Here is a 26,069-nt window from a genome sequence, read left to right on the forward strand (position 1 = left end):
GGAAGCTACTTTCGCAGTGATAACAATGATTGAGGTGCATAGCTGAGAAAGAGGGACATGGAAAACTTCTATGGCAATTCCTACCCCACCCCACTCCCACTCACCCCCAAAAGAAGCAGCCCTAAAAGAAGCCACTGAAGAGAACTCTTAAAAAGTGTCATAGGGATGCTGAAGTGTAGCTCTCCACAACTGATAGCTACTGGCTGGGGTTTGGGAGGGGAACAACTCAGTTTTATTTAAGAAGCAGGCCACCGAGAGTTTGACCATGCTCCAATGAGTGTATAGATTACAGAAATTGGACTTGTTTTTTTTTCCTCACAAGACTAGGGGAGCAGAGATGAAGAACTGGAAAATGAATGCAATGGAGGTACATGATGTGAAATTCCCAAAGAATCATAAAAATATGTAGAAAAGAAAGAAAGAAAAACTCTAAAACAATAAGAATTGGAAACTTGAAGATTACTTTGAGATTTTGGAGTTAATGAGTTATGACTTCATAGCCAACCTTATCCTAAGAGGTTATAAAACTTTAAACTAATGCCTGTAACAGATATTAGCAATATGCACTTGTTTTCTTTGGTTAAGTCTAAAAACTTGTGTTCTGATTAAAGAAAAAGTACATAGATAATCTTGTAAAGTCTGGTGTGTTTTGTATAACTCTGTCCCATCTCATACCATCTGGTACATGTGACCACCAACGTACTTGCAATCAGGAGAAAAATGGAGGAGACACCTGCCTTAGTGGGGTACAGTTTTACTTAACTTCTAATCCAAGGAAGCTCAGGGCATATCCCATGAACTTTGTCAGCTGTCTCTGTCAGATCATTTTTCCTCTGAGGTTAAAATTAATGCTTCTTCACTTAAGGAAAGTATGAATTGTCATTGCCTTCATCAATTTTTTATATAAGCTGTGAAGCTGTTTAACTTTCTGTATAAAATTTGTAACAGACAGAATAATTAATTAGGTCTAGAATATACATTCGGATGGGGATGTAGAATTGTTACACTGAGTTGATGTTAATATCGCATAATGAGCAAACCATATAGCTGATTTTAAAGTCGTTTTGTAACCAGGATTCTGTCCTCTCTTGTCTCTCTCTCCCCATCGGTAATAGTAATTGATGTGATTGATGATGGCCTGCTTGTTAATCATGATTACTAGGCTTATTCTAAAAGTAACTTTTGACACTTTCTGGAGTTTTTTCTTTTTAAAATGATTTCTTCTATTGACTCTTACGGTTCCTACCTGTCCTTTTCAGCACTCTGGAAACCTGAGGCAGAAAGACTGTTGAGGCTTCTGTAGCAGCTTGTGCTATGTTTGAGAGGTTTTGTCACGATACAAGAAAATAATAAAACAAAACTAAATAAAATAAGATTTCCTCTAGGCCAAAATTTTATTCCCCCTGTATCTGTAAGTATTCTCACGGTCCTATTCTTTGTTGCTATCTGCACATGCTTAGTTAGGAATTGGGCTTCTGTGTTTGGAGAGCTTTTCTTTCCCTTGTATGGTAGGGTTTGCCAAGGTGCTGGGTTTTTTGTTTTTGTTTTTGTTTTTTGGTTTATTTTATTTTATTTTTTTTAGTTGGCAATCATATTTGTTTAGGGAATACACTGTATTCCTATGCATGCACATTCTTGAAATGACTAAATCATGATGATTAGCATGTAAGTTGCTTTTAGTGCTTATCATTCCTTTGTGGGGAGAACATTTAAAATTCTCTTTTAACTGTTTTGAAAAACCTCAAAGGGGGAGAGGGGAAGGGGGGAGGGAAGATGGTGGGATCAGGAGGAGAGGAGGATGAGGTCTATGATTGGGATATAAAGTGAGCAACTATATAAATAAAATTAAAAAAGAAAAGAAAAGAAAAACCTCACGATACCATTAATAACATTGCCTGGTCAGCTTACTAGCTTAAACTTCTTTTTAGAAAATCTAAAGTGCATTATTATTTTAATATTATTTTAATATTATTATTATATTACTCATTTTGTGGGGGCACACATGTACCTGTGTGTGAGTGTGTGTCCTACGGCTCGTATGTAAGGCGATTTTGTGGAGTTGGTTCTCTCTGTTCTCCATGTGGGTCCTAGAGAAAGAACTCAGGTCTTTGCAACCAGCACCTTCGGAAGCTGTGTCTTCTTACTACTCCAAAGTACTCTAAGTGCTGTCTAACTGAGAAAGTATTGACCCATGCAACAATGGGACATTTGTTCTAGAAGTTTATCAATGTACATGCATACATTTTTAGATATTAATACATGTGAGTTGATATTAATCATAAAAAAATTATACTTATTTTATGAGGCTGGGGAGATGCTCAGGAGTTGGGAGCAGGTACTGGTCATGCAGACAACTACAATTTGGTTCCCAAACCCAAATCAAGTGGCTAACAACTGCCTGTAACTCCAGCTCCAAATTGTCTGATATCTCCAGTTTTTCACATACCTGCACACGCATGCATACACATAACTCAGAGTAAAAACAAACTTTTTGAATGTTATTTGTCTTAGATACAATGAACTCTACCCCATAGCTTGTGTTCATTGTAATTATTTAGGCAGAACAGTATTTGAGAATACTAAGCATGCTTCCAACCATTTGCTTATCTCAGTGATATCCAGAACCACACACTCATTATACTTCTTTGGAGATGACCGTGTTCCCTTCATTGGCTTGATTTCTTAGAAATAGAATCGCAAGCAGAATGTCTAAACACTTTGTCTGTTTGGGAGGCTTTAGATACATATTGTGAAATATTTCCTTGGAAATCTGCCTCGGATAGTTGATATTGCTTTCACTTCTAGCAACACTGAATATTAACACTAAAAAAACCCTTTGTATATGCAGTAACTGAAAAATGGGAAGTGATGACTTTTGAGGAAAGTGAAGAAGTAGGATCTTAGCTTGATTTGAGACATACCCAAAATTCTAAAGGAACACGTGAAAATATTAGGATTTTTGGATCACAATTCAGCTATGCTTGGTAATGTAACCTTTCAGTTTATCTACTTCCTACGGAGGATTCCGGAATTCTGATAACATTTGCATTCAACTTCTTTTTAAATTTGCATGGATCCTGTGTTATCCTATTTTAAAATGCCTACTGATGTTTCAGTTTACTCTTTTTCTAGTGGGTTCTCTTTATTAAGAATTTGTAGGTTCTATGTATATGTTGGAACATTTAAGCCCTTTTTATTGCTTTTTCTAGCTTTCATCTTGGCTTTCTAGGAATTTTTATTAAATTTATTCTTTGACAATTTCTTACATGTATAGAAAGCATTCTGATTACTCCCAGTCCTATCTCAGGGTCACCCTGTCTTATCATTCCTCCTTGTCAACCTCCCCTCCTCTCTGCAAGACCTCTCCCACATTTCTGGAGTTTGCTTAGTTTTGTTGTACCAAAACAGAGTACGGGTTCTAGTGAACAGACATTTTAGTGTTTATAAACCAAATCTATGTTTACATGGTTTCCCTTTTTGCTTTGGTTTTGAGTAAAGAAGGACTCCTCCACTTCAATAAAACATAAACATGGGGAAATCCTGCCAAATCATGTGGTTAAACAATAGAAACCCCATGATTTTATAAAAATAAGTTGTATCAATTGGCAGATAATTGAATGGGAAGAGTGAATTTTTGTAGCTAGCTGGTAGGTTTAAAATCTGGCAGCAAGATCTCAACTTCTTCAGTGTGGGACCATTTAGTGTATGTGTCTGTTCATCTTAGATATTGGTAAAAATAATTTTTAGTCCTGGTACTGACGAGGAGTTTAAAGACAGCAGCCAGCCATTCTAGAGGTCCTGGCTTAGAGCAATTTAAAGATGCTGGTTCATAAACCATGGGTAGTGGTGCATACTTCTATCTCTGATACCAGGACTTGAGGTGGGGTAGGGATCAGGACCTTAAGACCTGTTTTTTGTTTGTTTTTGTTTTCTGAGGAGAAGCTTCACTATGTAGTTCAGACTGTCCTGGAGTTCACTATGTAGACCAGGCTGACCTCATACTCACAAAGATATTCCTACCTCTGCCTCCTGATTGCTGTGATTAAAGGGATGCTCTGCTAGTGGCCCAGATGCCTTCTATAACCACGTAATGGCTTTGAGGTTGGCCTGGACTGTGTGAGACTCCATAAAGTGGACTGTCCTGGACTCACTTTGTAGACCAGGGTAGCCTTGAACTCCCAGAGATCTGCCTGCCTCTGCCTCTCAGATTGCTATGATTACAGCAGCACACCCAGCTTTATAATTTTTTTTTTTCCACAGACACAGTTTCTCAGTGTAACCTTTGCTGTCCTGGACTCACTTTGTAGGCTAGGCTGGCTTTGAACTCACAGAGATCTGCCTGCTTCTGCCTCCCAAGTGTTTGGATTAAAGGAATGCCCCACCACTGCCCAATTCTCTTAAGAACATTTTATGGTGGTGTGTGTGTGTGTGTGTGTGTGTGTGTGTGTGTGTGGCATGTGTTCTCTGTGTGTGTTAAGTGTTGTATATGTATGTTGTGTGTGTATGGTATAGTGTGTATTCTGTGTGGTGTGTGAATGGTGTGGGGGGCGTGTGTGTCTGTGCTCTATGTCCTGTGTTTGCTACGTATGTTGTGTGTATGTGTTATGTGTGTTGTATGGTGTGTGTGTTGCTCTGGATCAAATTATGGGTCAAATGAGCACCCCGCAAATGTTCTACTACTACAGCATTTCTTCAACCCTACCATGCTTTTGTCATAATGACCTCCAATATGCTTTACTAAATTTATTATTTAATATTAATATTAATATTTCTGCAGATATTTCTATTCATATTTTGTGTCTGAATTTTATTTGTATTAGTAAGGCTGATGTTATTTTCATATTGTTTGATTATATTTTCTCTTCCACCAACTCCTCGAGAGGCACCCACATCTCTACCCATCCAATTTTGTTCTTTCTCGAAAAAAAAAAAATTCTTTCCCAATCTAAAGGCAGTTGTTTTGTTTTGACGATAGTGTCCTTTGCTTTACAGAAGCTTTTCAGTTTCATGAGTTCCCATTTATTGATTGTTGCTCTTAGAGCCTGTGCTGTTGGTATTCTGTTCAGGAAGTTGTCTTCTGTGCCAATGAGTTCAAGGCTCTTCCCTACTTTTTCTTCTAACACGTTTAGTGTGTCTGGTTTTATATTGAGGTCTTTGATCCACTTGGACTTTAGTTCTGTGCAAGGTGATAAATATGGATCTATTTGCATTTATCTACATGTAGACATCCAGTTAGACCAGCACCATTTGTTGAAGATGCTATCTTTTTTCCATTGTATAGTTTTGGCATCTTTGTCAAAAATCAGGTGTCCATAGTGTGTAGATTTATTTCTGGGTCTTCTATCTGATTCCATTGATCCGCCATTCTGTTTCTATGCCAGTATTATGCAGGGACAAAACAGGGTAGGACAGGAGCCTACCACAGAGGGCCTCTGAAGGGCTCTACCCTGCAGGGTATTGAGACAGATGCTGAGAATCATAGCCAAACTTTGGGCAGAGTGCAGGGAATCTTATGAAAGAAGTGGGAGACAGTAGGACCTGGAGAGGACAGGAGCTCTACAAGGAGAGAAACAAATGCAAAATATCTGGGCACAGGGGTCTTTTCTGAGCCTGATACTCCAGCCAAGGATCACTCATGGAGATGGCCTGGAACCCCTGTACAGAGGTAGCCTATGGCAGTTCAGTATCTAAGTGGGTTACATAATAAAGGGAACAGGGATTTTCTCTGATATGAACTCATTGGACTGCTTTTTGATCACCTCCCCCTGAGGGAAGAGGAGCCTTACCAGGCCACAGAGGAAGACAGTGCAGCCAGTCCTGATGAAACCTGATACACTAGGATCAGAGGGAAGGGGAGGAGAACCTCCCTTATCAGTGGACTGGGGGAGGGGCAAGGGTGGGGAAGAGGGAGAGAGGGTAGGTTTGTGAGGGGAAGGGGGAAGGAGCTACAGGGGGGATACAAAGTGAATTAACTGTAACAAATAAATAAATAAATAAATAAGTTGATTTAAAAAAACACAAAAAAGTAAATCAGAACAAATAAGCAAAAGACCAACAAAGTAAAGAATGTCCAAACAAAACAAAAAAGTAAATACACACACACACACACACACATACACACACACACACACACTTACCAACCAATTAAATAATCATACAATTCATTTTGTGTTGACCTTCTCCTGTGCACAGGCGCATGTGTGATACACCCTGTGACACTCCTGGAGAAAACTGATTTTCCCTTTGCCAGCTGCTATCGATTGCAGACAGCTTCTTAGGGATAGGACCCCATATCTAACACACACAGACACACACACACACACACACACACACACACACACACACACACACACACCCATCTCTCAGTACTGGGATGCCATGTGGCTTGACTTAATGCAAGCCCTGTGCTTGCTGCCATAGCATCTGTGAGTTCATGTGTGCCTCAGCCCATTGTGTCTGGGAGATACTCTTTCTTTGCAGTCATCCAGTACTTCTGGCTCTAACAAATTTTTCACCTTCTCTTCTGCATAGAACCCCAAGTCTTGCAGGGATGGATTTGATGAAGACATCTCATTTATGATTTCTATAAAGAATTGTTTTTCTGTCTAGAAGTTGTAGAATGTTCTCATTAGCCCTAATTGATTTTCAGTTTTCAATGGATTTCTCTGATAATCACTCATGTTATTGTTCCGGACAATTCGTTTTTTGCTCATACAATACTTCTTTTACTGTGTTTAAAATATACGGACATAGAGCAGGAGACATGCTCATCTGCAGGCCTCTTGCCTGAAAGAGGAAAAACAGAACTCAACCGAATTGCTATTCTGCACAGAGTCATCTAAATAACTGGGTGGTTACTGTTTCTTTTCTGAGGAGAACATATTTTACTATGCTTCCCAGGCTGGCCTCAAATTCCTGGCTCCTCTGCCTCAGCCTCTCCAGTTGGTGAGTAGAATTTGCCATCATACCTGACTTTAATGCTTATTCTTATTATCTCTTGATTAAACTATCATATAATGTTTCTAGTTTGATTTTTTTATACCCACTTTCTGTCTTTATATGAGTCATAGAGTTTCTCCTCAGCTCTGGAAATGTCTCAGTGTTTACATATTATTAGCTCCGTTCCTCTGCTACCACCCAGGGCCGTTGTGTGTACTTACTCGATGACTTCCTGCTCCCCTCCATGCTGTGTTCTTGGAAGCCTACAGCATGAACCCCTAGTGATTTTGATCTCAGAATGGTCTGTCTTTAACTTTTATTGTAGGTTCCAGAAAATATCTTTAATTTTTCTTTCATCACTTTTCTGTTCTGATATTCTCATTGTTGTTTTGTGAGTTTGACTTGATTTTACATTTGATTTTTCCCCCTCTCATGAATATGTTGTCTTAAGTCATTTTGATGATGTTTATTACCTTTTAAAGTTTGTTTTTTAAAGCTCCGTGAATTATCTGTCTTTTTCCAGAACAAGTCAGTTTTCTTGGCTTTTCTTTTTTTCTTTCATTTTATTTTATGAGATAGGATATCAATATGTAGTCCAGGCTGGCCCAAATTTGTGACCCTGCCTCTTTTTTCAAGTGTTGAGATGACAGGCTTGCATTAGGCTTTCTCTCTAAATCTTTATCCCAATCCTTTCCCCTTCTTTCTCTAATAAGTTGTCATTTGAGTCTATTTTTACTTAACTTATATTAGAATTTGGCCATCCCATAGGGAATTCTGAGAGGCGGATACCAATTATACTGAATTGTAGTCATCTAGCAGATAATGAATCAGTATTCCAAAAACTTTATTTGCATGTGCAATAATATAATAAAGGCCAATAATATGTTGAGTCAAAGATCAACCCAATGAGCACTGCAGTTTTTTTTTATAATCTCTTTTTGAGTATGTATTTTGATCACATACAGGGTTCATAAATTGCACATTAACTTGGAGTTCTTTTTAATTAGGTGAGCTGGGGAAAAAGCCCAGGGGGACTTGCCACTGCTAAGAGCATGCTCCACCCCTAGCAGCACCCCAGGCTCCTGCATGCTTCTAAGCACATTTCATACTTGTTGATTTCAGAGGTCTGGGGGAGGCTGCAAGGAGAAGACACTACAGAGTGCGGCCAACTCTGCAGAGTTGACTTTGATGTTCCCAGACACTCAGCCAGTTATTTTTCCAGACATAAGCACAGACACAGCCAAATGGACTAATAGTACCAATGCCATCTTAACAAAATAGGTCAAAGTAAATAAAGACAATTCTTTTTTTTTTTTTTTTTTTGCATTCATTCGTTGGTACATGACATCAAAATCAGGTCATGGTTTGGTGTTCCCAATGGGCAGATTAGAATGACTGGGAAGCTGACTGTAAATATCTTACTCTAGCTATGAAAGGGGCTCCTGTTCTAAGTTCATGGAGTGATAGCATAGCAGTTGGGAGAACAGCAAGGCCTAGAGAAACTTTCCATCATACCTTGCCAAGTTCTGAACTTCAAGTCTCTTCAAATAAAGCATCTTCATTTGTCTCTCCACTAACGCCAATAAATTAACAAAATGGACAACAGAAGTGTGTGTGTGTGTGTGTGTGTGTGTGTATGTGCGCGCGCCTGTGTGTTTCTGGGTGACAAGTTTGTCTCTTTGGCGTGAATAACTAACCCTCACTGCTTCTTCTCTCCCTAACTTAATCGAAGGCTCCAACCTTGTGAAGACAGAGACAGTGATTTATTCTGTTTCCGTCTAGAATAGGGGCTGAAAATTAAAGTTGTAATTAAATCCTGGAGTCAGGAGGTACCCACTTCACTTCTGTTCTGATAAACAGTCCAGACCTTGTTTTTTTTTCTGCTCAGTCATGAAATTGTTTCAGAGTGAAGGTCATAGTTTTAAATGACACTCGTGGGCTCTTCTACTTCTAAATAAATGCCAGTTTGACTCCGCTATTGAAATGTTTTAGTGTCACCTTTGCATACATTGTATACAGTTATTTCCTCTTTGCATTTTTCCTTCACATCGCAGATTAAAATCCGAACAAACCTATCTTATGATCTTTTATCCTTTTAAAATATGTCTCATCAGGTTATGTATGTCCTTTGGAAGCCCTTATTGATAGTTTATGTTTCCAAAGTATTCTTTAACCATTGTCTAACATTTAGCACAGGGGTATGAGAAGAAATGTTTTCTCAGTAGCACAATGCAAAATATTAAAAAAAAATGTAAAATTTAGAGAAAAGCAAGTACAATACCCTCATTCAAAGAAAATGCTGTCTTTGACTGGATTAAATCATAAGATACATATGGCTGGGGTTGGGGATTTAGCTAAGTGGTAGAGCACTTGCCTAGCAAGTACAAGGCCCTGGGTTCGGTCCTCAGCTCTGGAAAAAAAAAAAAAAAAGATACGTACTGCCTAGCATTGCACTCTAAAAGAACTAAGCAAGCCTTCCCAAAATTCCTCAATAATTTAAAGGGGTGAAAACCCTACTGAAGGCTTTTGGACATTTTTTAATTCCTGCAGAAATCACATTTTCAAAACATTCTCCAACTGCCAAATAGAGCTCTCATGGAATATTTATTAAAAAAATCAAAATATTTATAGTTTAAGTCTAATTATTTTAAGTAAAAATTTTTATATCTAGTCATCATTATTAACTCAAAGTTGTTGTGTGCTAATGATGCTTCGGCTTTCCATAGTTTTAAGGAAAATGTGCGACTTAACCCACCAAGCCATGTGAAGAACATCAAAGTGCTGAGTGGCTGTTTTTTTGTACAGTGAATAGCATCTCTCCCTCCCACATGCGACACTGAATCACAAACACAGATATGAATACTGCCAAGATTCTCCTCTCACACACATTCTTTCAGGAGCAGTTTTCATTCTTAGGATGCCCAGTAAATAGGAGCCAGGGAAAGGGCCAGGAGGCAAACCTAAAAGAGAAGCAAGCTTGGAGGAAGGAAGAGACAGCCATCTTTGATAAAGACAAGGCATCCAAGCGTTAACGCTGTAGAAGAGTGGAAGGTGAGTAGGTCCAGAAGTTGGAGGTTCCTCTACCTGACACTTGCTCCTGACTGTTGAGTAGCTTTTAGGTGGGAAGACACTTTAACAGTGTACTTCTTTAAATATTAATATCAAAGTTTTTACTAATGAGATTAATATTTTTAATTTAATTTATTCTTTCACAGTTTCATACACACACACCACACAATATATTTGCTTACACTCATTTCCCATCCTTTCTTAACCCACATGCACTTCAATAACCTGCTCTTGACTTTCTCCCAGCAAGTCTCCATCCCACTTGTATGTCTTTTTGTTTTGCTTCCTCACTCACTGGCTAGGGCTGCCCCTGCAAACCTGGGTGGGGAGCTAGTCACTGAATCTTCTCCAAATGGCTTCAGCACTGAAAACAATGACTTCCTCTCCCTAGTGGCTGCCTCCCCTGCTCAGGATGGCACAATGAGCCCCTCCTGTGGCCATCACTGAGTTTTATTTTTTTTAATTATTTACTACAATTTGTATCCAGCTGTCGCCCCCTCCCTAGTCTCCACCCCATCCCACCCACCCTGCCTCTTCTCCCCCAATGCCCCTTCCCCAGTCCACTGATAGGGAGGTCCTTGTAGATCTGTTGCAAAAATCCCTTGTTCCTGACAGACCTGACAGTGTCTATCTCTCCTCTTCCTAATGTCCCAAGGACAAACTGAGGCATGATTCCACCAAAGTTCACTGGAGCAGCCAGTGTTTATCAGCCTCACTGATAGGGCTCAGTGCCTACAGTACTGTAAAAGTTCCTCCCCAAAAGTTTCTACCTGGCTGGGATAAGGGCTTCTTTTCAGCCTCAGAGGTGGAGCCCCACCCCTTCCTCTGTATTTTGTGATCTATGTACTTTAATCTTTGCCCAGATCAAGTTTAATTTGGTCAGAATTATATGCAATAAGTGGTATGGAAACTCCTCAGGCCCCTCTAAAATCAATGTGGTAATATTTACACAAGGGCACAGCTGAAGTTGTCAATTGAATATGACTTGGATTGTCACATAGCACATTATCCTACATAGACTACTCCCTCTACTTCCTTGAGTGACTTGGTCATGTCATGCTCCTAAGACAGCTGTACGGCCCTTCTACCCAAGGTCATGCTCTTATATTCTTTCTGCCCCTATCTTCTGTGAGATACCCTGAGCCCAAGATTAGTATTCTTTTTAAATATATATGCACGTTTTAAGCTGTGTGTGTGTGATTATAAAGGGGAGGATGGGGAGAGGGAGAGGAAGAGAGAATGCCACAGGTGGAGGACAAAGTACAGTATTGTGGAGTTTCTTCTGCTGCCTTTATATAGATTCCTGGGGTCAAAGTCAGGTCAATTCACATAATTAGATTAATATACATATAAAGTATTTTTGCCCGCTGAGTCATCTTACTGGGTAGATGACATGTTTAGTGTTCTTTTTTTAATTAAATTTTATTTTTAGTAATTATAATTTATCACTTTGTATCCCAGCTGTAGCCCCATCCCCCATCCCTTCCCAATCCCACCTTCCTTCTCTCTTTTTCTTCTAGCCTCTCCCCCAGTCCAATGATAAGGGAGGTGCTCCTCCTCTTCCATCTGACCCTACTCTATCAGGTCACATCAAGACTGTCTGCATTGTCTTCCTCTGTGGCCTGGTAAGGCTGCTCCCCCATCAGGGGGAAGTGATCAAGGAGCGGGCTACTGAGTTCATGTCAGAGATAGTCCCTGTTCCCTTTACTAGGGAACCCTCTTGAACACTGAGCTGCCATGGGCTACATCTGTGTGGGGGTTCTAGGTTATCTCCATGCATGGTCCTTGGTTGGAATATCGGTCTCACAAAAGACTCCTGTGCCTAGATATTTTGATCCTGTTGCTCTCCTTGTGGAGCTCCTATCCCCTCTAGGTCTTTCTAACTCCCACTTCTTTCATAAGATTCCCTGCACTCTGTACAAAGTTTGGCTATGAGTCTCAGCCTATGTTTTATTACCATGATGGATAGAGTCTTTCAGAGGCCCTTTGTGGTAGGCTCCTGTCCTGTTCCCTGTTTTCTCCCTCTTCCAATGTCTGTCCTGTTTGCCTTTTTGAATGAAGGTTGAGCATCTTACCCAGGGTCCTCCTTGATTAGCTTCTCTAGGTATACATATTTGAGTATGATTATCCTGTATTATATGTCTAATATCCACTTATAAGAGATTATATACCATTTGTGTCTTTTTGCTTCTGGGATAGCTCACTCAGGATGATGTCACCATTTGCCTGGAAATTTCATGATTTCCTTGTTTTTAATTGCTGAGTAGTATTGCATTGTGTAAATGTACCACAATTTCTGTATCCTCCATTGTTGGACGTCTGGGTCGATTCCAGCTTCTGGCTATTACACATAAAGCTGCTACAAACATGGTTGAGCAAATGCCCTTGTTGTATACTTGAGCATCTTTTGGATATATGTCTAGGAGTGGTATCGCTGGGTCTTGAGGTAGCACCACTCTTAATTGTCTGAGAAAGTGTCAGATTGATTTCCAAAGTGGTTGTACAAGTTTACATTCCCACCAGCAATGGAGTAAGATTCCCCTTTCTCCACATCCTCTCCAGCATGTATTGTCACTTGATTTTTTGATCTTAGCCATTCTGATGGGTGTAAGGTGAAATCTCAGGGTTGTTTTGATTTGCATTTCCCTGATGACTAAGGATTCTTAATGGAAGAATTGCTGTAGAGTGAATATTTATGTCTTTTAAAAATTTATTTAACCTTGATTTTTTTTGTTGTTATTGAGCCAAAATTTTCGCTGTTGTAATTAATAAAAATAAAATATTACAATTTTCTTTGGACAGAATTACATATTTACCATGAAGTTCAAAAATTCGACATTTTTGCCATATTTATTACAAAATAGTGTGGTTAAACACAAGTAGCAAAGCAGCTGTTCTAGTAGAACATGGATTATTGACATTGCCACCATTTATCAGCTAGTAATCCTCTTGGCAGATAGCAGTTCACTGTTATCCTTCATGCACACAAAGCCTTGTTTGAATCTTTATCTTTTAATGAGTGGTGATGAAATAGCAAGAGATAAGAGTTATAAATACAACCCAAACTATTTACTTTGCTATCGCCTTTACATTTCTGTTTTGGAAAGTAGAGACCTAAAGCAGAATTACATATGTCAGTTATTTTTATTACTTCTTTTTATGTGATCTTAAAATAAAACCACTTCTCCTGGATTCCTCCCTCTAAGCCCTCCTGTATGCCCTTCTCCTTCAAAAATCAATCCCTCCCTGCCTTTTTAGTAAATATTGTTACATGTATATACCTATATATTCCAAAGTATAACCAGTTTTGCCAGTATAATGTTATCGTATGTATGTTTTCATTGCTAACCATTTGATATTGGATAACTAATTAGTGTGGTCTTTGAGGAGACAGAGTGTTTTTTGTCATGCTCAGCATTAGTTGTCTGTAGTTCTTTATGTAGGGTTGAGGTCTCTCGGGACTCCCCCCTCCACCCCCCACCCCCGTCCACTTTGGAATGACTATTGTTATCCTTGTTCAGGTCATGTTTAGGCAGTGATGTTGATGAAACTTTATGGATGTACTTTCTGACATTGCTAGGAGACACAATCTCAAGGCAAACTCTGATCCTCTGGTTCTTATAATCTTGCCACACAATGTTCCCTGAGCCTTAGGTGCTGAAGTTGCCTGGTGGGTGTATCGACTGGGACTAGATTCCACAGTCTGCATTTGGATTAGTTGTGGTTTTCTATAATAGTCTCTATGTGTTGCAATGAGGAGTTTCTTTGATGATTGGTGTGTATAAGGACAAATATTTAGAATGTTGTTATAGATTATGCTAGGTTAGTAAAGTGGTGGTTAAAGGTACTCTTCTAAGATCCATGATTTTGTTACCCTTGGGTAATTGGCATGATACCAGGCTTTGTTTCTTTCTTATTGAAGAAGCCTTAGGTCCAATTAGAGAGCTGTGGGTCACTGCTATGGTATGCTTGTCACTATTCCATGTTTAGGGTCATCTTCCCATGGTGGTTGTTATTGTGGTTTATTGGCATAATAGCTGAGTAGGACTGTTGCTCTCTTCTCTCTTTTGGAAGCTTTCCTCCTTTGGAAGCTTCTGGTATTGTAAAAGCTAGCCCTCAGAGAGGAGGAATACTTGCCAGTTCCACTTCAGGAGCCTATGGGCCCTGTGTCTAAACTGCACAGTGTCTTCAGCAATAGGGATTTAACTTTCACCTTCGGGGACCGACCAAGGGCAATACCAATAGTTTGTAATGCTATTGGAGTCTTTTGGACAACTTTGATCATTAATTCAAAGGAGGGCTTCTCATACTTGGTGTTGGTTGTTTCTTATTTTTGTTGTTTTTAAATCTGTTATATGTTTTCATGTAATATGCTATTTTTAGGCAGAGAGTTAATAATGTTTATTATGACTTTTTCAGATATCCTTACTGTTTATTTTTCCCTCTGTATTTGTCTTACTCCCCTATCCCTGATCAGAGGTCCCCCTGTTTTCACCTTCCCCCAATCAGATTATGTGTACCCTGCTATTATAGCTCTAATTTATTTCACTGTTTTTTGAGACAGGGTTTCTTTGTATAGCTTTGCTTGTCCTGGATTCGATTTGTAAACCAGGCTGGCTTCAAACTCACAGAGATCCACATAGTTCTGCCTCCCTGAGTGCTGGGATTAAAGGTGTGCACCGCTATGCTCGGCTACTTATTTCACACTTGAAAGAGTTCCTAGTTGTTCAAGTAGACTGCCTATCAATCAGCCATGTTCATTTTACATCTTCCTTTTGTCGAGCTTTTTGAGTATCTACTGTTATTATGTTATGAGATAGGGATATGAAATAAACCCATCTGTTTATACATTTGCTTCTCTTCATAGCAAAAAGAATTATTTATACATAAAACCTAAAAAAATTGTAGATTTTGTTTATGCTTGAAAATTTTTCATTAAAACCTATAGTCTATTCTGCATACTAATATTATATAAAAGTTTTCTCCAAATATAATTGGTATGGAAGTTTAAGAATATTTTCAATTTTTTTCTATATATCTGTCCACATAATATTTATATAATTGCAATTTGGGCTGCTGCTGCTGCTGTGTGTGTAAAAGTTTATGCTGAGGGAATAACATCCTAAAATTTGCATTTTAATTTTTGTTTTGGAGGTAGTTACCTAAGACTGCTTTCTTTTTAAAGTTCTGTGTTATTCCTTGATACCAGTATTATAACATATTGTTTAATATATTCCTCCTCACATGTCTGCTTGGTTTCTATTTTTTTGCTCTTACAGCAATATTTATGTTATTTTTTAATTTTGTTTATTATATTAAGTGATTTTTGTATACAGCCTCGCAAACATTCTTTTCTAATTGGCCTTTTTAATTTACAAAAATGACTTAAAAACTGTGGTTGCAATTTGTTTCTTTCAAACTTACCACTGAAGTTGGTTATTACTTTTGTTGTTAATCATCTGTTTAAAACATTTGTGTAACCAAAGTTACTTTTCTTTTCTGTTTGCCTTCTATATTGTGTGCTAATCAAATTTCCTTCTTCCCTAGATTTTTACTTTGCCAGATAGATGAAGGGTAGCTCTCACATGGCTGTTCGAACTTCATATCTGTAATTCTCTGCCTCCATAGAGATTCCAAACATTTTCCACTAAAATTGAGAGTTTGTTACTCTTGCTTTAAAGGCGGTATCTCAGGTTCTTGGCACCTCATTTCAGCATGGCATAGACATAGTTAAAGGAAATATTGAATATCATCTAGTGTGTTTGGCCTCAAGCATGAACTGGATAATTTGTATAGATCATGTTAAAACAGCAGTGTCTCACTGTACAGACAGACATGTGCTGAATCTGCTGCTTGAGCTGTTACCCAAATGGCTTATGTACCTACCTATTTCTGAGATCCAGTCTATCAGTTTTAAATGGCGTACATTTCATAGGCAGAAAATCATTTCAGCTTTTATTGTTTAGTAAGATGATATATCTTTGGGGGAAAATGAATACTTTTACTTATATAAGCTTACATTTCTACAGTTTTGTCAAAGGAACGAGCTTCACAAGTCCTGGTGAGGAAGCGCCGTGCAAATTCTTTGCTTGAAGAAACTAAAAAGGGCAATCTCGAAAGAGAATGCATTGAAGAACTCTGCAATAAAGAGGAAGCCAGGGAGGTCTTTGAAAATAATCCCGAAACGGTGAGAATTCATGGAAGCTGTCAAGTCTACACATCTAGATATGTATAGTTACAGACTGAATGTTGCTGGCTTAAGTCTCCTTGGTTCCGTTTGAGAGCTAAAGATTTTGTAGCTCATTCTCTGAGTTGCCACTGACACTTTAGGATGACTGCCAAGGACAGGTGCTCTGACCTAATTAGATTTCCTTAAGTCTCATTATCAACAACTGGTGCTGTGAAGACACCTGGGAAACCTAAGTGACCATGTGTATTTGTATCATCACTGTGCTTCTCACTTATTTTGTTTGGTTGATTAATTTTACATGAGGTAGTCTCTTACTTATAGTCCAAGCTAGCCTGGAACTCACTATCCTCCTGCCTCTGCTGCAGTCTCCCAGGTACTGGGATTATAGGTTGGTGTGCACAACTTCATTATCTTTAGAGATTTCTAGAAATGAGGCCGTCTAACTGGAACTACCATGTACAGTGTCATGACTGCAGAGTGTTCTTTATAATCTTTGTAAACTTTCCCTAGGGTACTGAAAACCAGCAGTAATCTTCAGTGTATAAGAATTTACAAGTTATCCATCCCCCAAACGTAACCATAAAGACTTATCACACAGCCACATGGGGCTGACTGCCCACTCTGTGTTTTAGGGGAGTGCGTTCTGTAGCCATGCCTGTAGCTAGCAAGAGTAGCGTTAATACCTTCAAGAAGCGGCGTCAGCTTGAGAGTCTAAATCTCACGTTCTTTAGCATTTCCTCAGATATGTTTCCTGAGATGAATGTATAATCTGGAGGAAAAGAGGGAGATGACATGTCTAAGACTTCTCCTATGCCTCTGTGACAGCTCTCAGCACCATGACAATAGCTGAGTGATAATGAGCAAGAACACTTTGTCCACAGTTACAAAATTCGTCCTAAACTGTAGCTACTTGTGTATTCTGTGACTATCCCTGTAGCCCTTTCTATCCATATATGGGTCTGATCGGTTCAAAGAAATTTTATACAAATACCCAACATTTAATTTTTAATTTGTTTATAATTGGGACCAAATGTGATAAAACACCATGAGGAAAAGCTACTTGGGGATTAAAGGGTTTATTTGGCTTACATATCCTGAATTACAGCCCATTTAGAAAAGCTGAAGTGGGAACTCAAACCAGGTGGGAACCTGGAAGCAGGGGCTGATGCAGAGGCATGGAGGAGTGCTGCTTATGGACTGCTCCTAATGGCTTGTTCAACCAACTTCCTTCCTTCCTTCCTTCCTTCCTTCCTTCCTTCCTTCCTTCCTTCCTTCCTTCCATCAGTCTACAATCTCCCTCCTCTCCTTTCAGTCCCACTCTCATGCCCTCCTCACCCCCATTGCCCTCTCTCCTTTCCAGAGAAGGGGAGGTCCCTAATGGATACTCACCCACTCTGGCACTTAAAGTCAAAGCAGGACTAAGCACATCTTCTCCACTGAGGCCAGACAAAGCAGCCTAGCTAGGGGAATGAGATCCAAAGGCGGGCAACAGAGGCAGAAATAGGCTCTACTCCCATCGTTAGGGGACCCATATGATGACCATGCTGCACATCTGCTACATATGTGTAGGGGGTCCAGGTCTGGCTTATGTAAGCTCAGGTTAGTTTACTCTGCAGGTCTTCTTGTGGTGTCCTTGATCCTTCTGGCTGCCTCAATCCTTCCTCCCACTCTTCCACAAAACTCCTAGAGCTCAGCCTATTGTTTGGCTGTGGGTCTCTGCATCTGTTTCCATCATCAGCCTGCTTTCTTATAGAACCCAGGGCCACCATCCCCAGGGTGCCATCACCTACAATGGGCTGGGACCTCCTCCATCAATCACTAATTGTGGAAATGTCCTACAGTTCTGCCTACATCCCTACCTCAACCTCTCAGTTGAGGTTTCCCTCTCTCAGATGATTCTAGCTTGTGTCAAGTTGACATAAAATTAGCCAGCACAAACACTAATAATACAAAATTTTCTATTCTGCATGATGTATTAGACTTTCTTATTGTATAGCATTTTACATATGTATTCCGCGCTACATTTTCATACTAGAAAGGACTGTGTACAAGTACTCCTAGGAAGAATATGCTATTTGTAAGATACATGTATTTCTTCCCAGTATGAACATTTTTTTAAAAGTAGAGCAAACAGCACAATAAGTCCCAACACACCACCTCCCTCTAATAATGATCAATTCTTCCATTTTATTTTGCCTGTCCACCTCATCTACTCAATGGTTTTGATAGAATGTTTTTAGCATTCATGGCACATGATTATATCATCCATAAACACTTGAGTGTATATTTCTGAATTGTACCTTTGCTCTGCGATCGGCCTGTGAAGAGAAAAGGAGATAGAACAAAGAATGAAAACGGAAGAAGATGGAGGAGGAAAACTCATTCATGTTTCTTCACCTTCCCCAAATTGGCTTTGCTGACAATTCTACCCACTCTCTGTCCACATTCCTCATACCCTTAGTCAATATTCACAATGTTTACTCTCTTGCTTACCTCTTCACTGTCTCTAAAATATTCTTCTCATCAGCATATCACCAATTCTTGAACCCCATTTCTCCTTATTGTTCTGGCTCTGCTGCAAACAACACTATTGTCTGAATCATTCAGTGTCAGGCCCCTTTCTCATAAGCCAGTAGAAACCTGTTGTGCAGGTTTATATGTGACAGGAGGAAAGAGTGAGGGATTTGAGCTGGAAAAAGCCATGTTCTACTGACTGAGCTGGGACTTTAAATATTTTTTGTGCAGAAGTTTTGGTTTGGCACAAAATATTCTTTTATTATTTATGTTACATATTTGGTATATTACAAGTTTACTATAAGACATTTATAGTATTTTCCCCTTAATAAAATACATTCCTTTGTCCACGTTCCGATCACTACTTTTTGTACCTACCACTTTATAAGGAGGGTGTTACATGTGCTTTAGAGCTAAGGTAAGTGTTCAATTGAGTTTCCTTCAAATTTTTTCATTGTTGACCCTGATGTAGATAATCATCATGGTATAAAATATATCAAATTAAGGCCAGGGATGATGACACAAATCTTTAATCCCAGCATGCAGGAGGCAGACAAAGGTGGATGATGGTGAGTTTGGGGTGAACCTAACCTATACAGTGAGTTCCAGGGTAGCCAGGTTATGTAGAGAGACATCATCAACAAAAATATATACCAAATGGATGTTTAATTACCATGGAAAAATTAGAAGATTATAAAAAGAGGTCATTGTTATATTTATCATCTTAAGTACCACCTTTTCAAATTAAATGCTTTAAAATGATATTTAATTGTACAGTAGTGTTTTAAGCTCAGGGATATATACTTGTCAAGCATTGACTATCTATTCTTGTAAAAAAAATAGGATGTGAAAACACAGAACATAAATTATTTTTATGTTAATTTAAAAATGAACTAGAAAATTAATCTTTAACTCTGTGGTGAAATTTAGGATTTTTAATATATTCATTTTTTGTTTTCTTTTTTTAGGATTATTTTTATCCAAAATATTTAGGTAAGTTCTAAGTATCTGTTTCATAAAATCTTGGAAACTGAAGGGAACTTAGATATGTTCAAACCTCATTTTCTGCTGATATACGCATCCTAAACTATTTTATCATCCTTGGGAAGATACAAGACCTATGATGCTCTCATATTTAGTGTCATGTAGATTAATTTGGAATGGCTTTTTGCTCTGTTTTACTTTAACATTTAGTTTTCCATGTCTTTCTTCTAAAGCATCTTTAGGCTGATGTCACTAATCTTCAGACACCCAGACATATACAAATATGTTTTCATGGGCTGTCTTTCATGAAATGATAGATATCTAACCTCTTCAAATAGTATGATGTACACAATTATCACTCAGTCATTTGTAGAAGTCATTTACAGCTTTTTTCTTTGTGAGATCATCGTATCACTCCCTGCAGTATCCCATTCATGCTCTTTTGCATTCTGGGCTCTCATTGTGGTAATATTTGTACACTTATATAGGTTACATGACCACAAGTAAATACTACTTCAAAGTAACAAAGGTTGTTTCCTTAAAGCAAATGTGGAAATGTTTCATATTACTAGTATTTGGGATCATCTTTTCTGTTTCTAAATGGTCACACTAGGGTCTAATTCTTGCATCTGTTTCTCATGTGATTCTCTGGTGTTTACAATAAAGTTGTGCTCTTCTTTTCCCCTCTTCTTTCAGAATTCCTCTGATCTATGCTTGTTTTCACCCCATTACCTCTAGCCAACCAGAAATTAAAAGAAAATCACTGGAAAAATCTAGAACTGAAGTTTGATACTATATTAATACAGTCTTATAAATGATTAAGTCATTAAACTAATTTCTCCTAGAATTTGAGTAGTTATTTCATATGATCATTTATTTATTTATTTATTTGGTGATATATGTTGCTATGTGTATCCTTGGAGCAAATTCATAGATATTTTGAGAAAGATATTTATACTTGGCCCTTTAGGGAATCTTATATTGAAATAATGCTATGAATTTGTATTTATCTTTTAGGACAAGTAGTAGGTTAAGAGTCCAAGACCACTGGGTACAAAATATTTTAGAAACAGGTCTTGATTGCTTTTCACAGTTTTTTAGTGAACATGATGGTCATGATCCTTTATTTCTGCCACCTGCTGAGATTGGGTGACTTTATTAAACTGTACAACACTCTAGCTCATCTTGTTGTAAGACATCAATCAGTTCTACAGTAGCTCTCTGTAGAGCAGAGGAAGATTTTTAGCTTCCCAACATCTATGAGCCTATTTTTCACTTCTATGAATGGGATTTCAGCAAGTTTGCAAAGCTCTTAATAAAACGTATGTCTTTTTTTTTTTTTTTTTTTTTTTTTTGTCCTCTTCATTTTTATCCCCTGATGTGCAATTTCTGTTTGCTTCTTTCTCTTCCTTTCCTCCTTCCAAGTTTTAACCAGGCCGGACCTCTGTTAACTTCCATGATCAGATGAGATGGGATGCATTCAGGGTGGTAAGGCCATGTCCTTTCTTTCCTTCTCTAGCTGTTAACACCAGTGTTGAACATTTTCTTTTAAGTGTGCACCATGAACAGTAATTGGGAGGTGGTATTATTTGTGTCTACAAACATGTTCTACCACAGGTTATGCAAAACCCCTTGCTTTTACATTTTAAAGGATAGAGAATAGATAAAAGCACTCATCTACAAAAAGATGTAAACATAATGAGTTACCACTTTCTAAAACAAAAGCCAAGGATTTACATCACTGAAGTGATTGAGAAAGGATAAGTTATCAAGCCTATTCCAGCCTCTCATATTTAGTGGGAATTTGAATGTTTTATAATAAAAAAGATACCACTCAGCTACTAAAATTATGAGGTTATGTTAACTTTGTTTCTTAGGGCCACATACTGAGGTGGTATTTTTTTTTTTTTCAGGAGCAGCAGTCTAAAAGATACACTCTTTGATCACAGTACATTTGAATAAAGATAAATAATGTTTTCATGCAGAACCATTTGATTGAGAGAGGTTCTTAAAGTAACAATTTTTCTCCTTTTATCTCTTCTAATATTTTCCTTTTCTGCCTCCATTCAACTTTCATTTCTCTTTTTTTTAACTTCCTTGGCAACATGGTAGAAGACTAAAGTATAAAACAAAATCCAGACTCTGAGATGTGGGCCCAGTTCCATAATAACACTTAGCTGGCAATACTTTGAATTCTGTTTTCAGTTCTGCTTTTGTTATTGGTGTTGTTTTAATTATTTGAAAGGGTTTCTATTTTCATATGCTGAACACCACTAGATTTTCTGACTTTAGAACTCTTGGCCTGTTAAGGAAATAGATAATAGATTTACTGCTAATCTTTCTTCTAATGGAAGGTATTTATTTAAACCATCAGGTAGAACAAAAATGCTTTTGATTGAAATTTTGTATTTGATCTTGTATGTGTAAGTAGTGATTTCTACTGTTGAAAGAGAGAACGAAACTTCTCTAGCATAGTCACACATTTTGTTCTTGGATGTGCACAGGGGCAGTGGTTATAAAAAATACCATGTGTACTTCTGTTCACAGTAAACATAGTAGTAGTTTAATTATCCATAACTAATGCTGGGCTGTCCTTATAAGGAGAGAAAGTTTTGAGCAAATTTGACCACGGTTGTCAATACTTTTTGGACAGTGTCTAGTCTTAACATTTCAGGGCCATATAGAGCGCCTCATGCAGTACCCTGTGCCATCTGCTGCCCTTAGAACAAACAATTCAGAGTAAATACCCTGGGTTCTCTGACATTTATCACATAGAAGGAAATCACTGGTGTGAATTAGTTTGCTTCAAGAAATAAAAGCAAATGATGTTCTTAAAGAAATTATTATAATGTGGTTCTATTAATAGAAATGTGTTTATACATAAACTTATAAAATCAAGTTTATCAGCTTTTTATGACTGCTGGAGATTGAACTCAGTCATTGTACTGTTAGGTAGTACACTGGGCTGCCTCCCCGGGATATCACTGTAACTTAAATTTTTTTTTTTTCCTGAGGAAATAGAATAAATAAGCTTACCATCTATATAGGCATTTGAAAACATCACCTGGAAAATTAGATGACTTTGTTCATGGAGAATAATTTTTCTGGAGAATGGTAAAGTTTGAGCCTAAATGAAAATATTAAAAATCATTCTTTTAGGGCTAAAGATGTAGTTCTTATGTGTGCTTTCCTGACACACAGAAGACCATAGGTTTAATTCCTAAAACCATACACACATAGACAAACACGGACACGCACACGCACACACACCCACACAAACAACAACATAAAACACTTAAAATATGGATCAGCAGGACAATACCCAGTGTAGGACCTTGCAGCTTCTGCTTTCTCCTTGGATGCAGTGGGATAAGGGACACTTTAAGACCAGCACAGTGAGGAAAACTCATTCACATGGAGAGACTCTGACATATGACATTCCATATGCTGGTGGAGGTAGGGTGTCAGACATCGTGAACTGTCATGACTGAGTGAAAGCTCTTCTTGAAATGGCCAATGTATTGATCAGCTATATAGAAGGACCCTGAATCTGAAAGTCAGCATTCAATGGCAAAGGTTGTGAGGAGGACAGGATAGCAAATGAGTTGGGTAGATAATTCTGTCTATATATGCATGGTAGATACTTCTGTGGATCTGAATTACTAAAAAGAAGCTGAAACTACAAAGGGTAATAGATTGGGGGCTATAGCTGGGATACAGAGTGAATAAATTGTAATAATTAAAAAAATGTGATGACTGTGAAGAGTTCTAATTGTTTAAGATATTACATTCATAGACTTGTGGTCAGGAACAAAAAGAATAGGGTCAACCATTTTGTGATAAGAAGGAATTATGCAAATATTGTGTAAGTCTGGGTGCTACACAAGAAGGCCTGAAAAGTTGTCTGTAGCAACCAGAAACAATGACTCCTATTGCCTCAGTTATGCATGCTGATTAAGTCAGGGTTTCCTCTGCAGGTTTGAACGTTTCTTTGCTACAAAACAAAAAACACAGATTTATGTGAAGGTAGATTTCCTTGCTAATCCCACGTCTTTTTTTTTTTTTTTTTTTTTTTTGTCTTGAGATTAATGCTCCTATCCACCAAGAGAAGCATTTATTAACTTATTTCCATGATTCTGTTGTTCATTGCAAGCTGACTTGTAGATTTTTAACTTTTTCTACAGATAAATGTACTAAACCAAAAAAGCTAGTTGTGAGAGCTGTAAGTGCCAGGCAAAGGAAGACTTGACAAAGAATGGAAACAAAACCCAGCCAGTACATTTAAGGTTGATAGTGTAGAAAATGTTTTTCGTCTACAAACCAGTACAGTAAATGAGTGAATTCTCTTGGTATCTTATAAAAAAAATGGAAATATAAGGTTTAGGACAGGTGTGGTCATGCATACCTGAAATTCCTCAGCATTCATGTGGGTCAGTCAGGAGCTTCAGGAGCAAAACGAAGCTGCATTACAAGAGAGAATAAATAGAGGCCTGGAGAGATAGGTCAGAAGTTAAGAGCATATCAGCTGCTCCTGTAGAGGACATGGGTTCTGTTCAGGTTTTAGGGGCATCTGATACCTATGAACACCAAACAGACACCTGTACATACCTGCCCCAGATACACACAAACATAAATCATTTAAAAAATTAAGAGAAATAAAAAGAAAGCTATTTAAGGCACCCTCTGTAACATCTCAGGGAGGAATTCCTTTTTACCCAAAGTTTCAGTATCTAAGGAAATGTTCTGAAGACCTGTCCAGTTAACAACAGTGACGCCCACAGGCACCCGAGTGTTCTCGACGCAGTAGCATCTACACACTCTTGTTCAAAGCATAATAATCCCAATGTCTTCACGAAAAAAAGAAAAGCTCACAACGCATAGAAGTGGAACACTCACTGAAACTTAGGAACCAACCAGTATATTTGTTCTGCCCAGACAGCACAGCAAGGGTTAAATGAACACAAGGTTTTGTGTATTTAACATAACAGTCCTTAACTTATAGGTTGCAACCCTTTGGCAATCAAACAATCCTTTCATAGGGGTTGTCTAAGATTATCAGAACACATAAATATTCACGTTATGATACATAAAAGTTTCAAAATTACAGTTATGAAGTAACAACAGAAATAATTTTATGGCTAGGGGTCACCAAAACACAGGGAATTGAATTAAAGGGTCACAGCATTAGGAAGGTTGAGGACCACTGCTTTAACATTTCGGAATGAAGTCAGAGTGAAACCGCTACTAAGAAGTCCCATCCTGTGAAATAAAGGAAGACCAAATGGCCCTAGGACAGCACCTTGTGCTTCATGTCAGAATTTTCTGGTCAGGTGGAAAGATTAGCTTATATTACTGTAGGTGAGACAGGGAGCTAGAATTGGGTATTCCAAGTGGTGGCACAGGTGTTATTCACACAGCAGTTGTCAAACCTCATGAAGGAATGGCTAAGCAATTGGAGTTGCTTCGGGATGATTGCAAAGGAGGGCACTTCATAGAACTGGATAAATGTTGAAACGGGGTTAATTTTCAGATAGGAAATAGAAGCCAAACGTTCAATAGTCTGAGCAGACCTAAGCACTCTGCCAGGCAAAACAGTGAGTGAATCAACAAACATTAAGAAGCAAAAACTTCGTTCAGAAAAAGGTCTGTCTCTGGTGTAGAAAGTTCACAAAGGAGGTCACAAATGTCGGGATTGAAGCTAGAAGACAGAGAGTTGCCATGAGAAGAGCAAACAGGAGGAGGATGCAAAAGCAGGGGTTTCTGGGAGTCCCGAGAGACATTGTAAATGAATGACGCTGGAGCTTTTGGAGTTGAAGGTTCTCTTCAGTCATGCTCTAGGGCGGTGCGTGATCTGAAAGACTTTCTCAAAGACTCAGAGTGCCTGCTCCACAGACACTCCATCTGGTGAGGATAGAGTGGTTAGGGAGCTCACACTCCCTAGGAGTGAACCTACTCCTATCGTTTTGATAAAGGGACATAGTATCAAACCGCCCTTTCAGTTCATATCTCTCTAGCCCCAGTTTCCTACACCCTGAGACCTAAACAGAGACGTTTCTTTGTCAGCGGATGGGTACTAGTACACAGACAATTGCTCAAAGTGAAGAGAGTAAGAGTCAGTGAAGAACTCAGACAGAAATGGGATTTTTTTAAACCTCACATCCCCTCTTTGAAGTTCAAGGTCCATGCCCAAAGAAGGGGTGGGAAGATTTTTTAAAATCAGGTAAGGGAGTATTGGGGCAACACAGTATTTCCTGTATATGACGCACTCATGTGTTCACAGCAGCTAAGGACATTTGCACAAAATCAAGCTAGTCAACATTTTAGCATGGAGTGGGAAGGGGGACATGAACTCCTACCATAGCTGAGAGTTTTG

General features: G+C 38.5%; 1 protein-coding gene across 1 annotated transcript in view; it reads left to right on the plus strand.

Annotated features, from left to right (window-relative positions):
* Positions 1-26,069, plus strand: part of Pros1 (protein S) — a 66,581-nt gene that overhangs the window by 7,575 nt on the left and 32,937 nt on the right. The window contains exons 2-3 of the mRNA XM_055594437.1: positions 16,038-16,195; positions 19,681-19,705. Of these exons, the coding sequence (XP_055450412.1) occupies positions 16,038-16,195; positions 19,681-19,705 (183 nt within the window). The remainder of the gene's footprint in view (positions 1-16,037; positions 16,196-19,680; positions 19,706-26,069) is intronic.

Source organism: Psammomys obesus, unplaced genomic scaffold, assembly GCF_907164565.1.
Source record: "Psammomys obesus unplaced genomic scaffold, mPsaObe1.curated_primary_1811, whole genome shotgun sequence".
Lineage (NCBI taxonomy): Eukaryota > Metazoa > Chordata > Mammalia > Rodentia > Muridae > Psammomys > Psammomys obesus.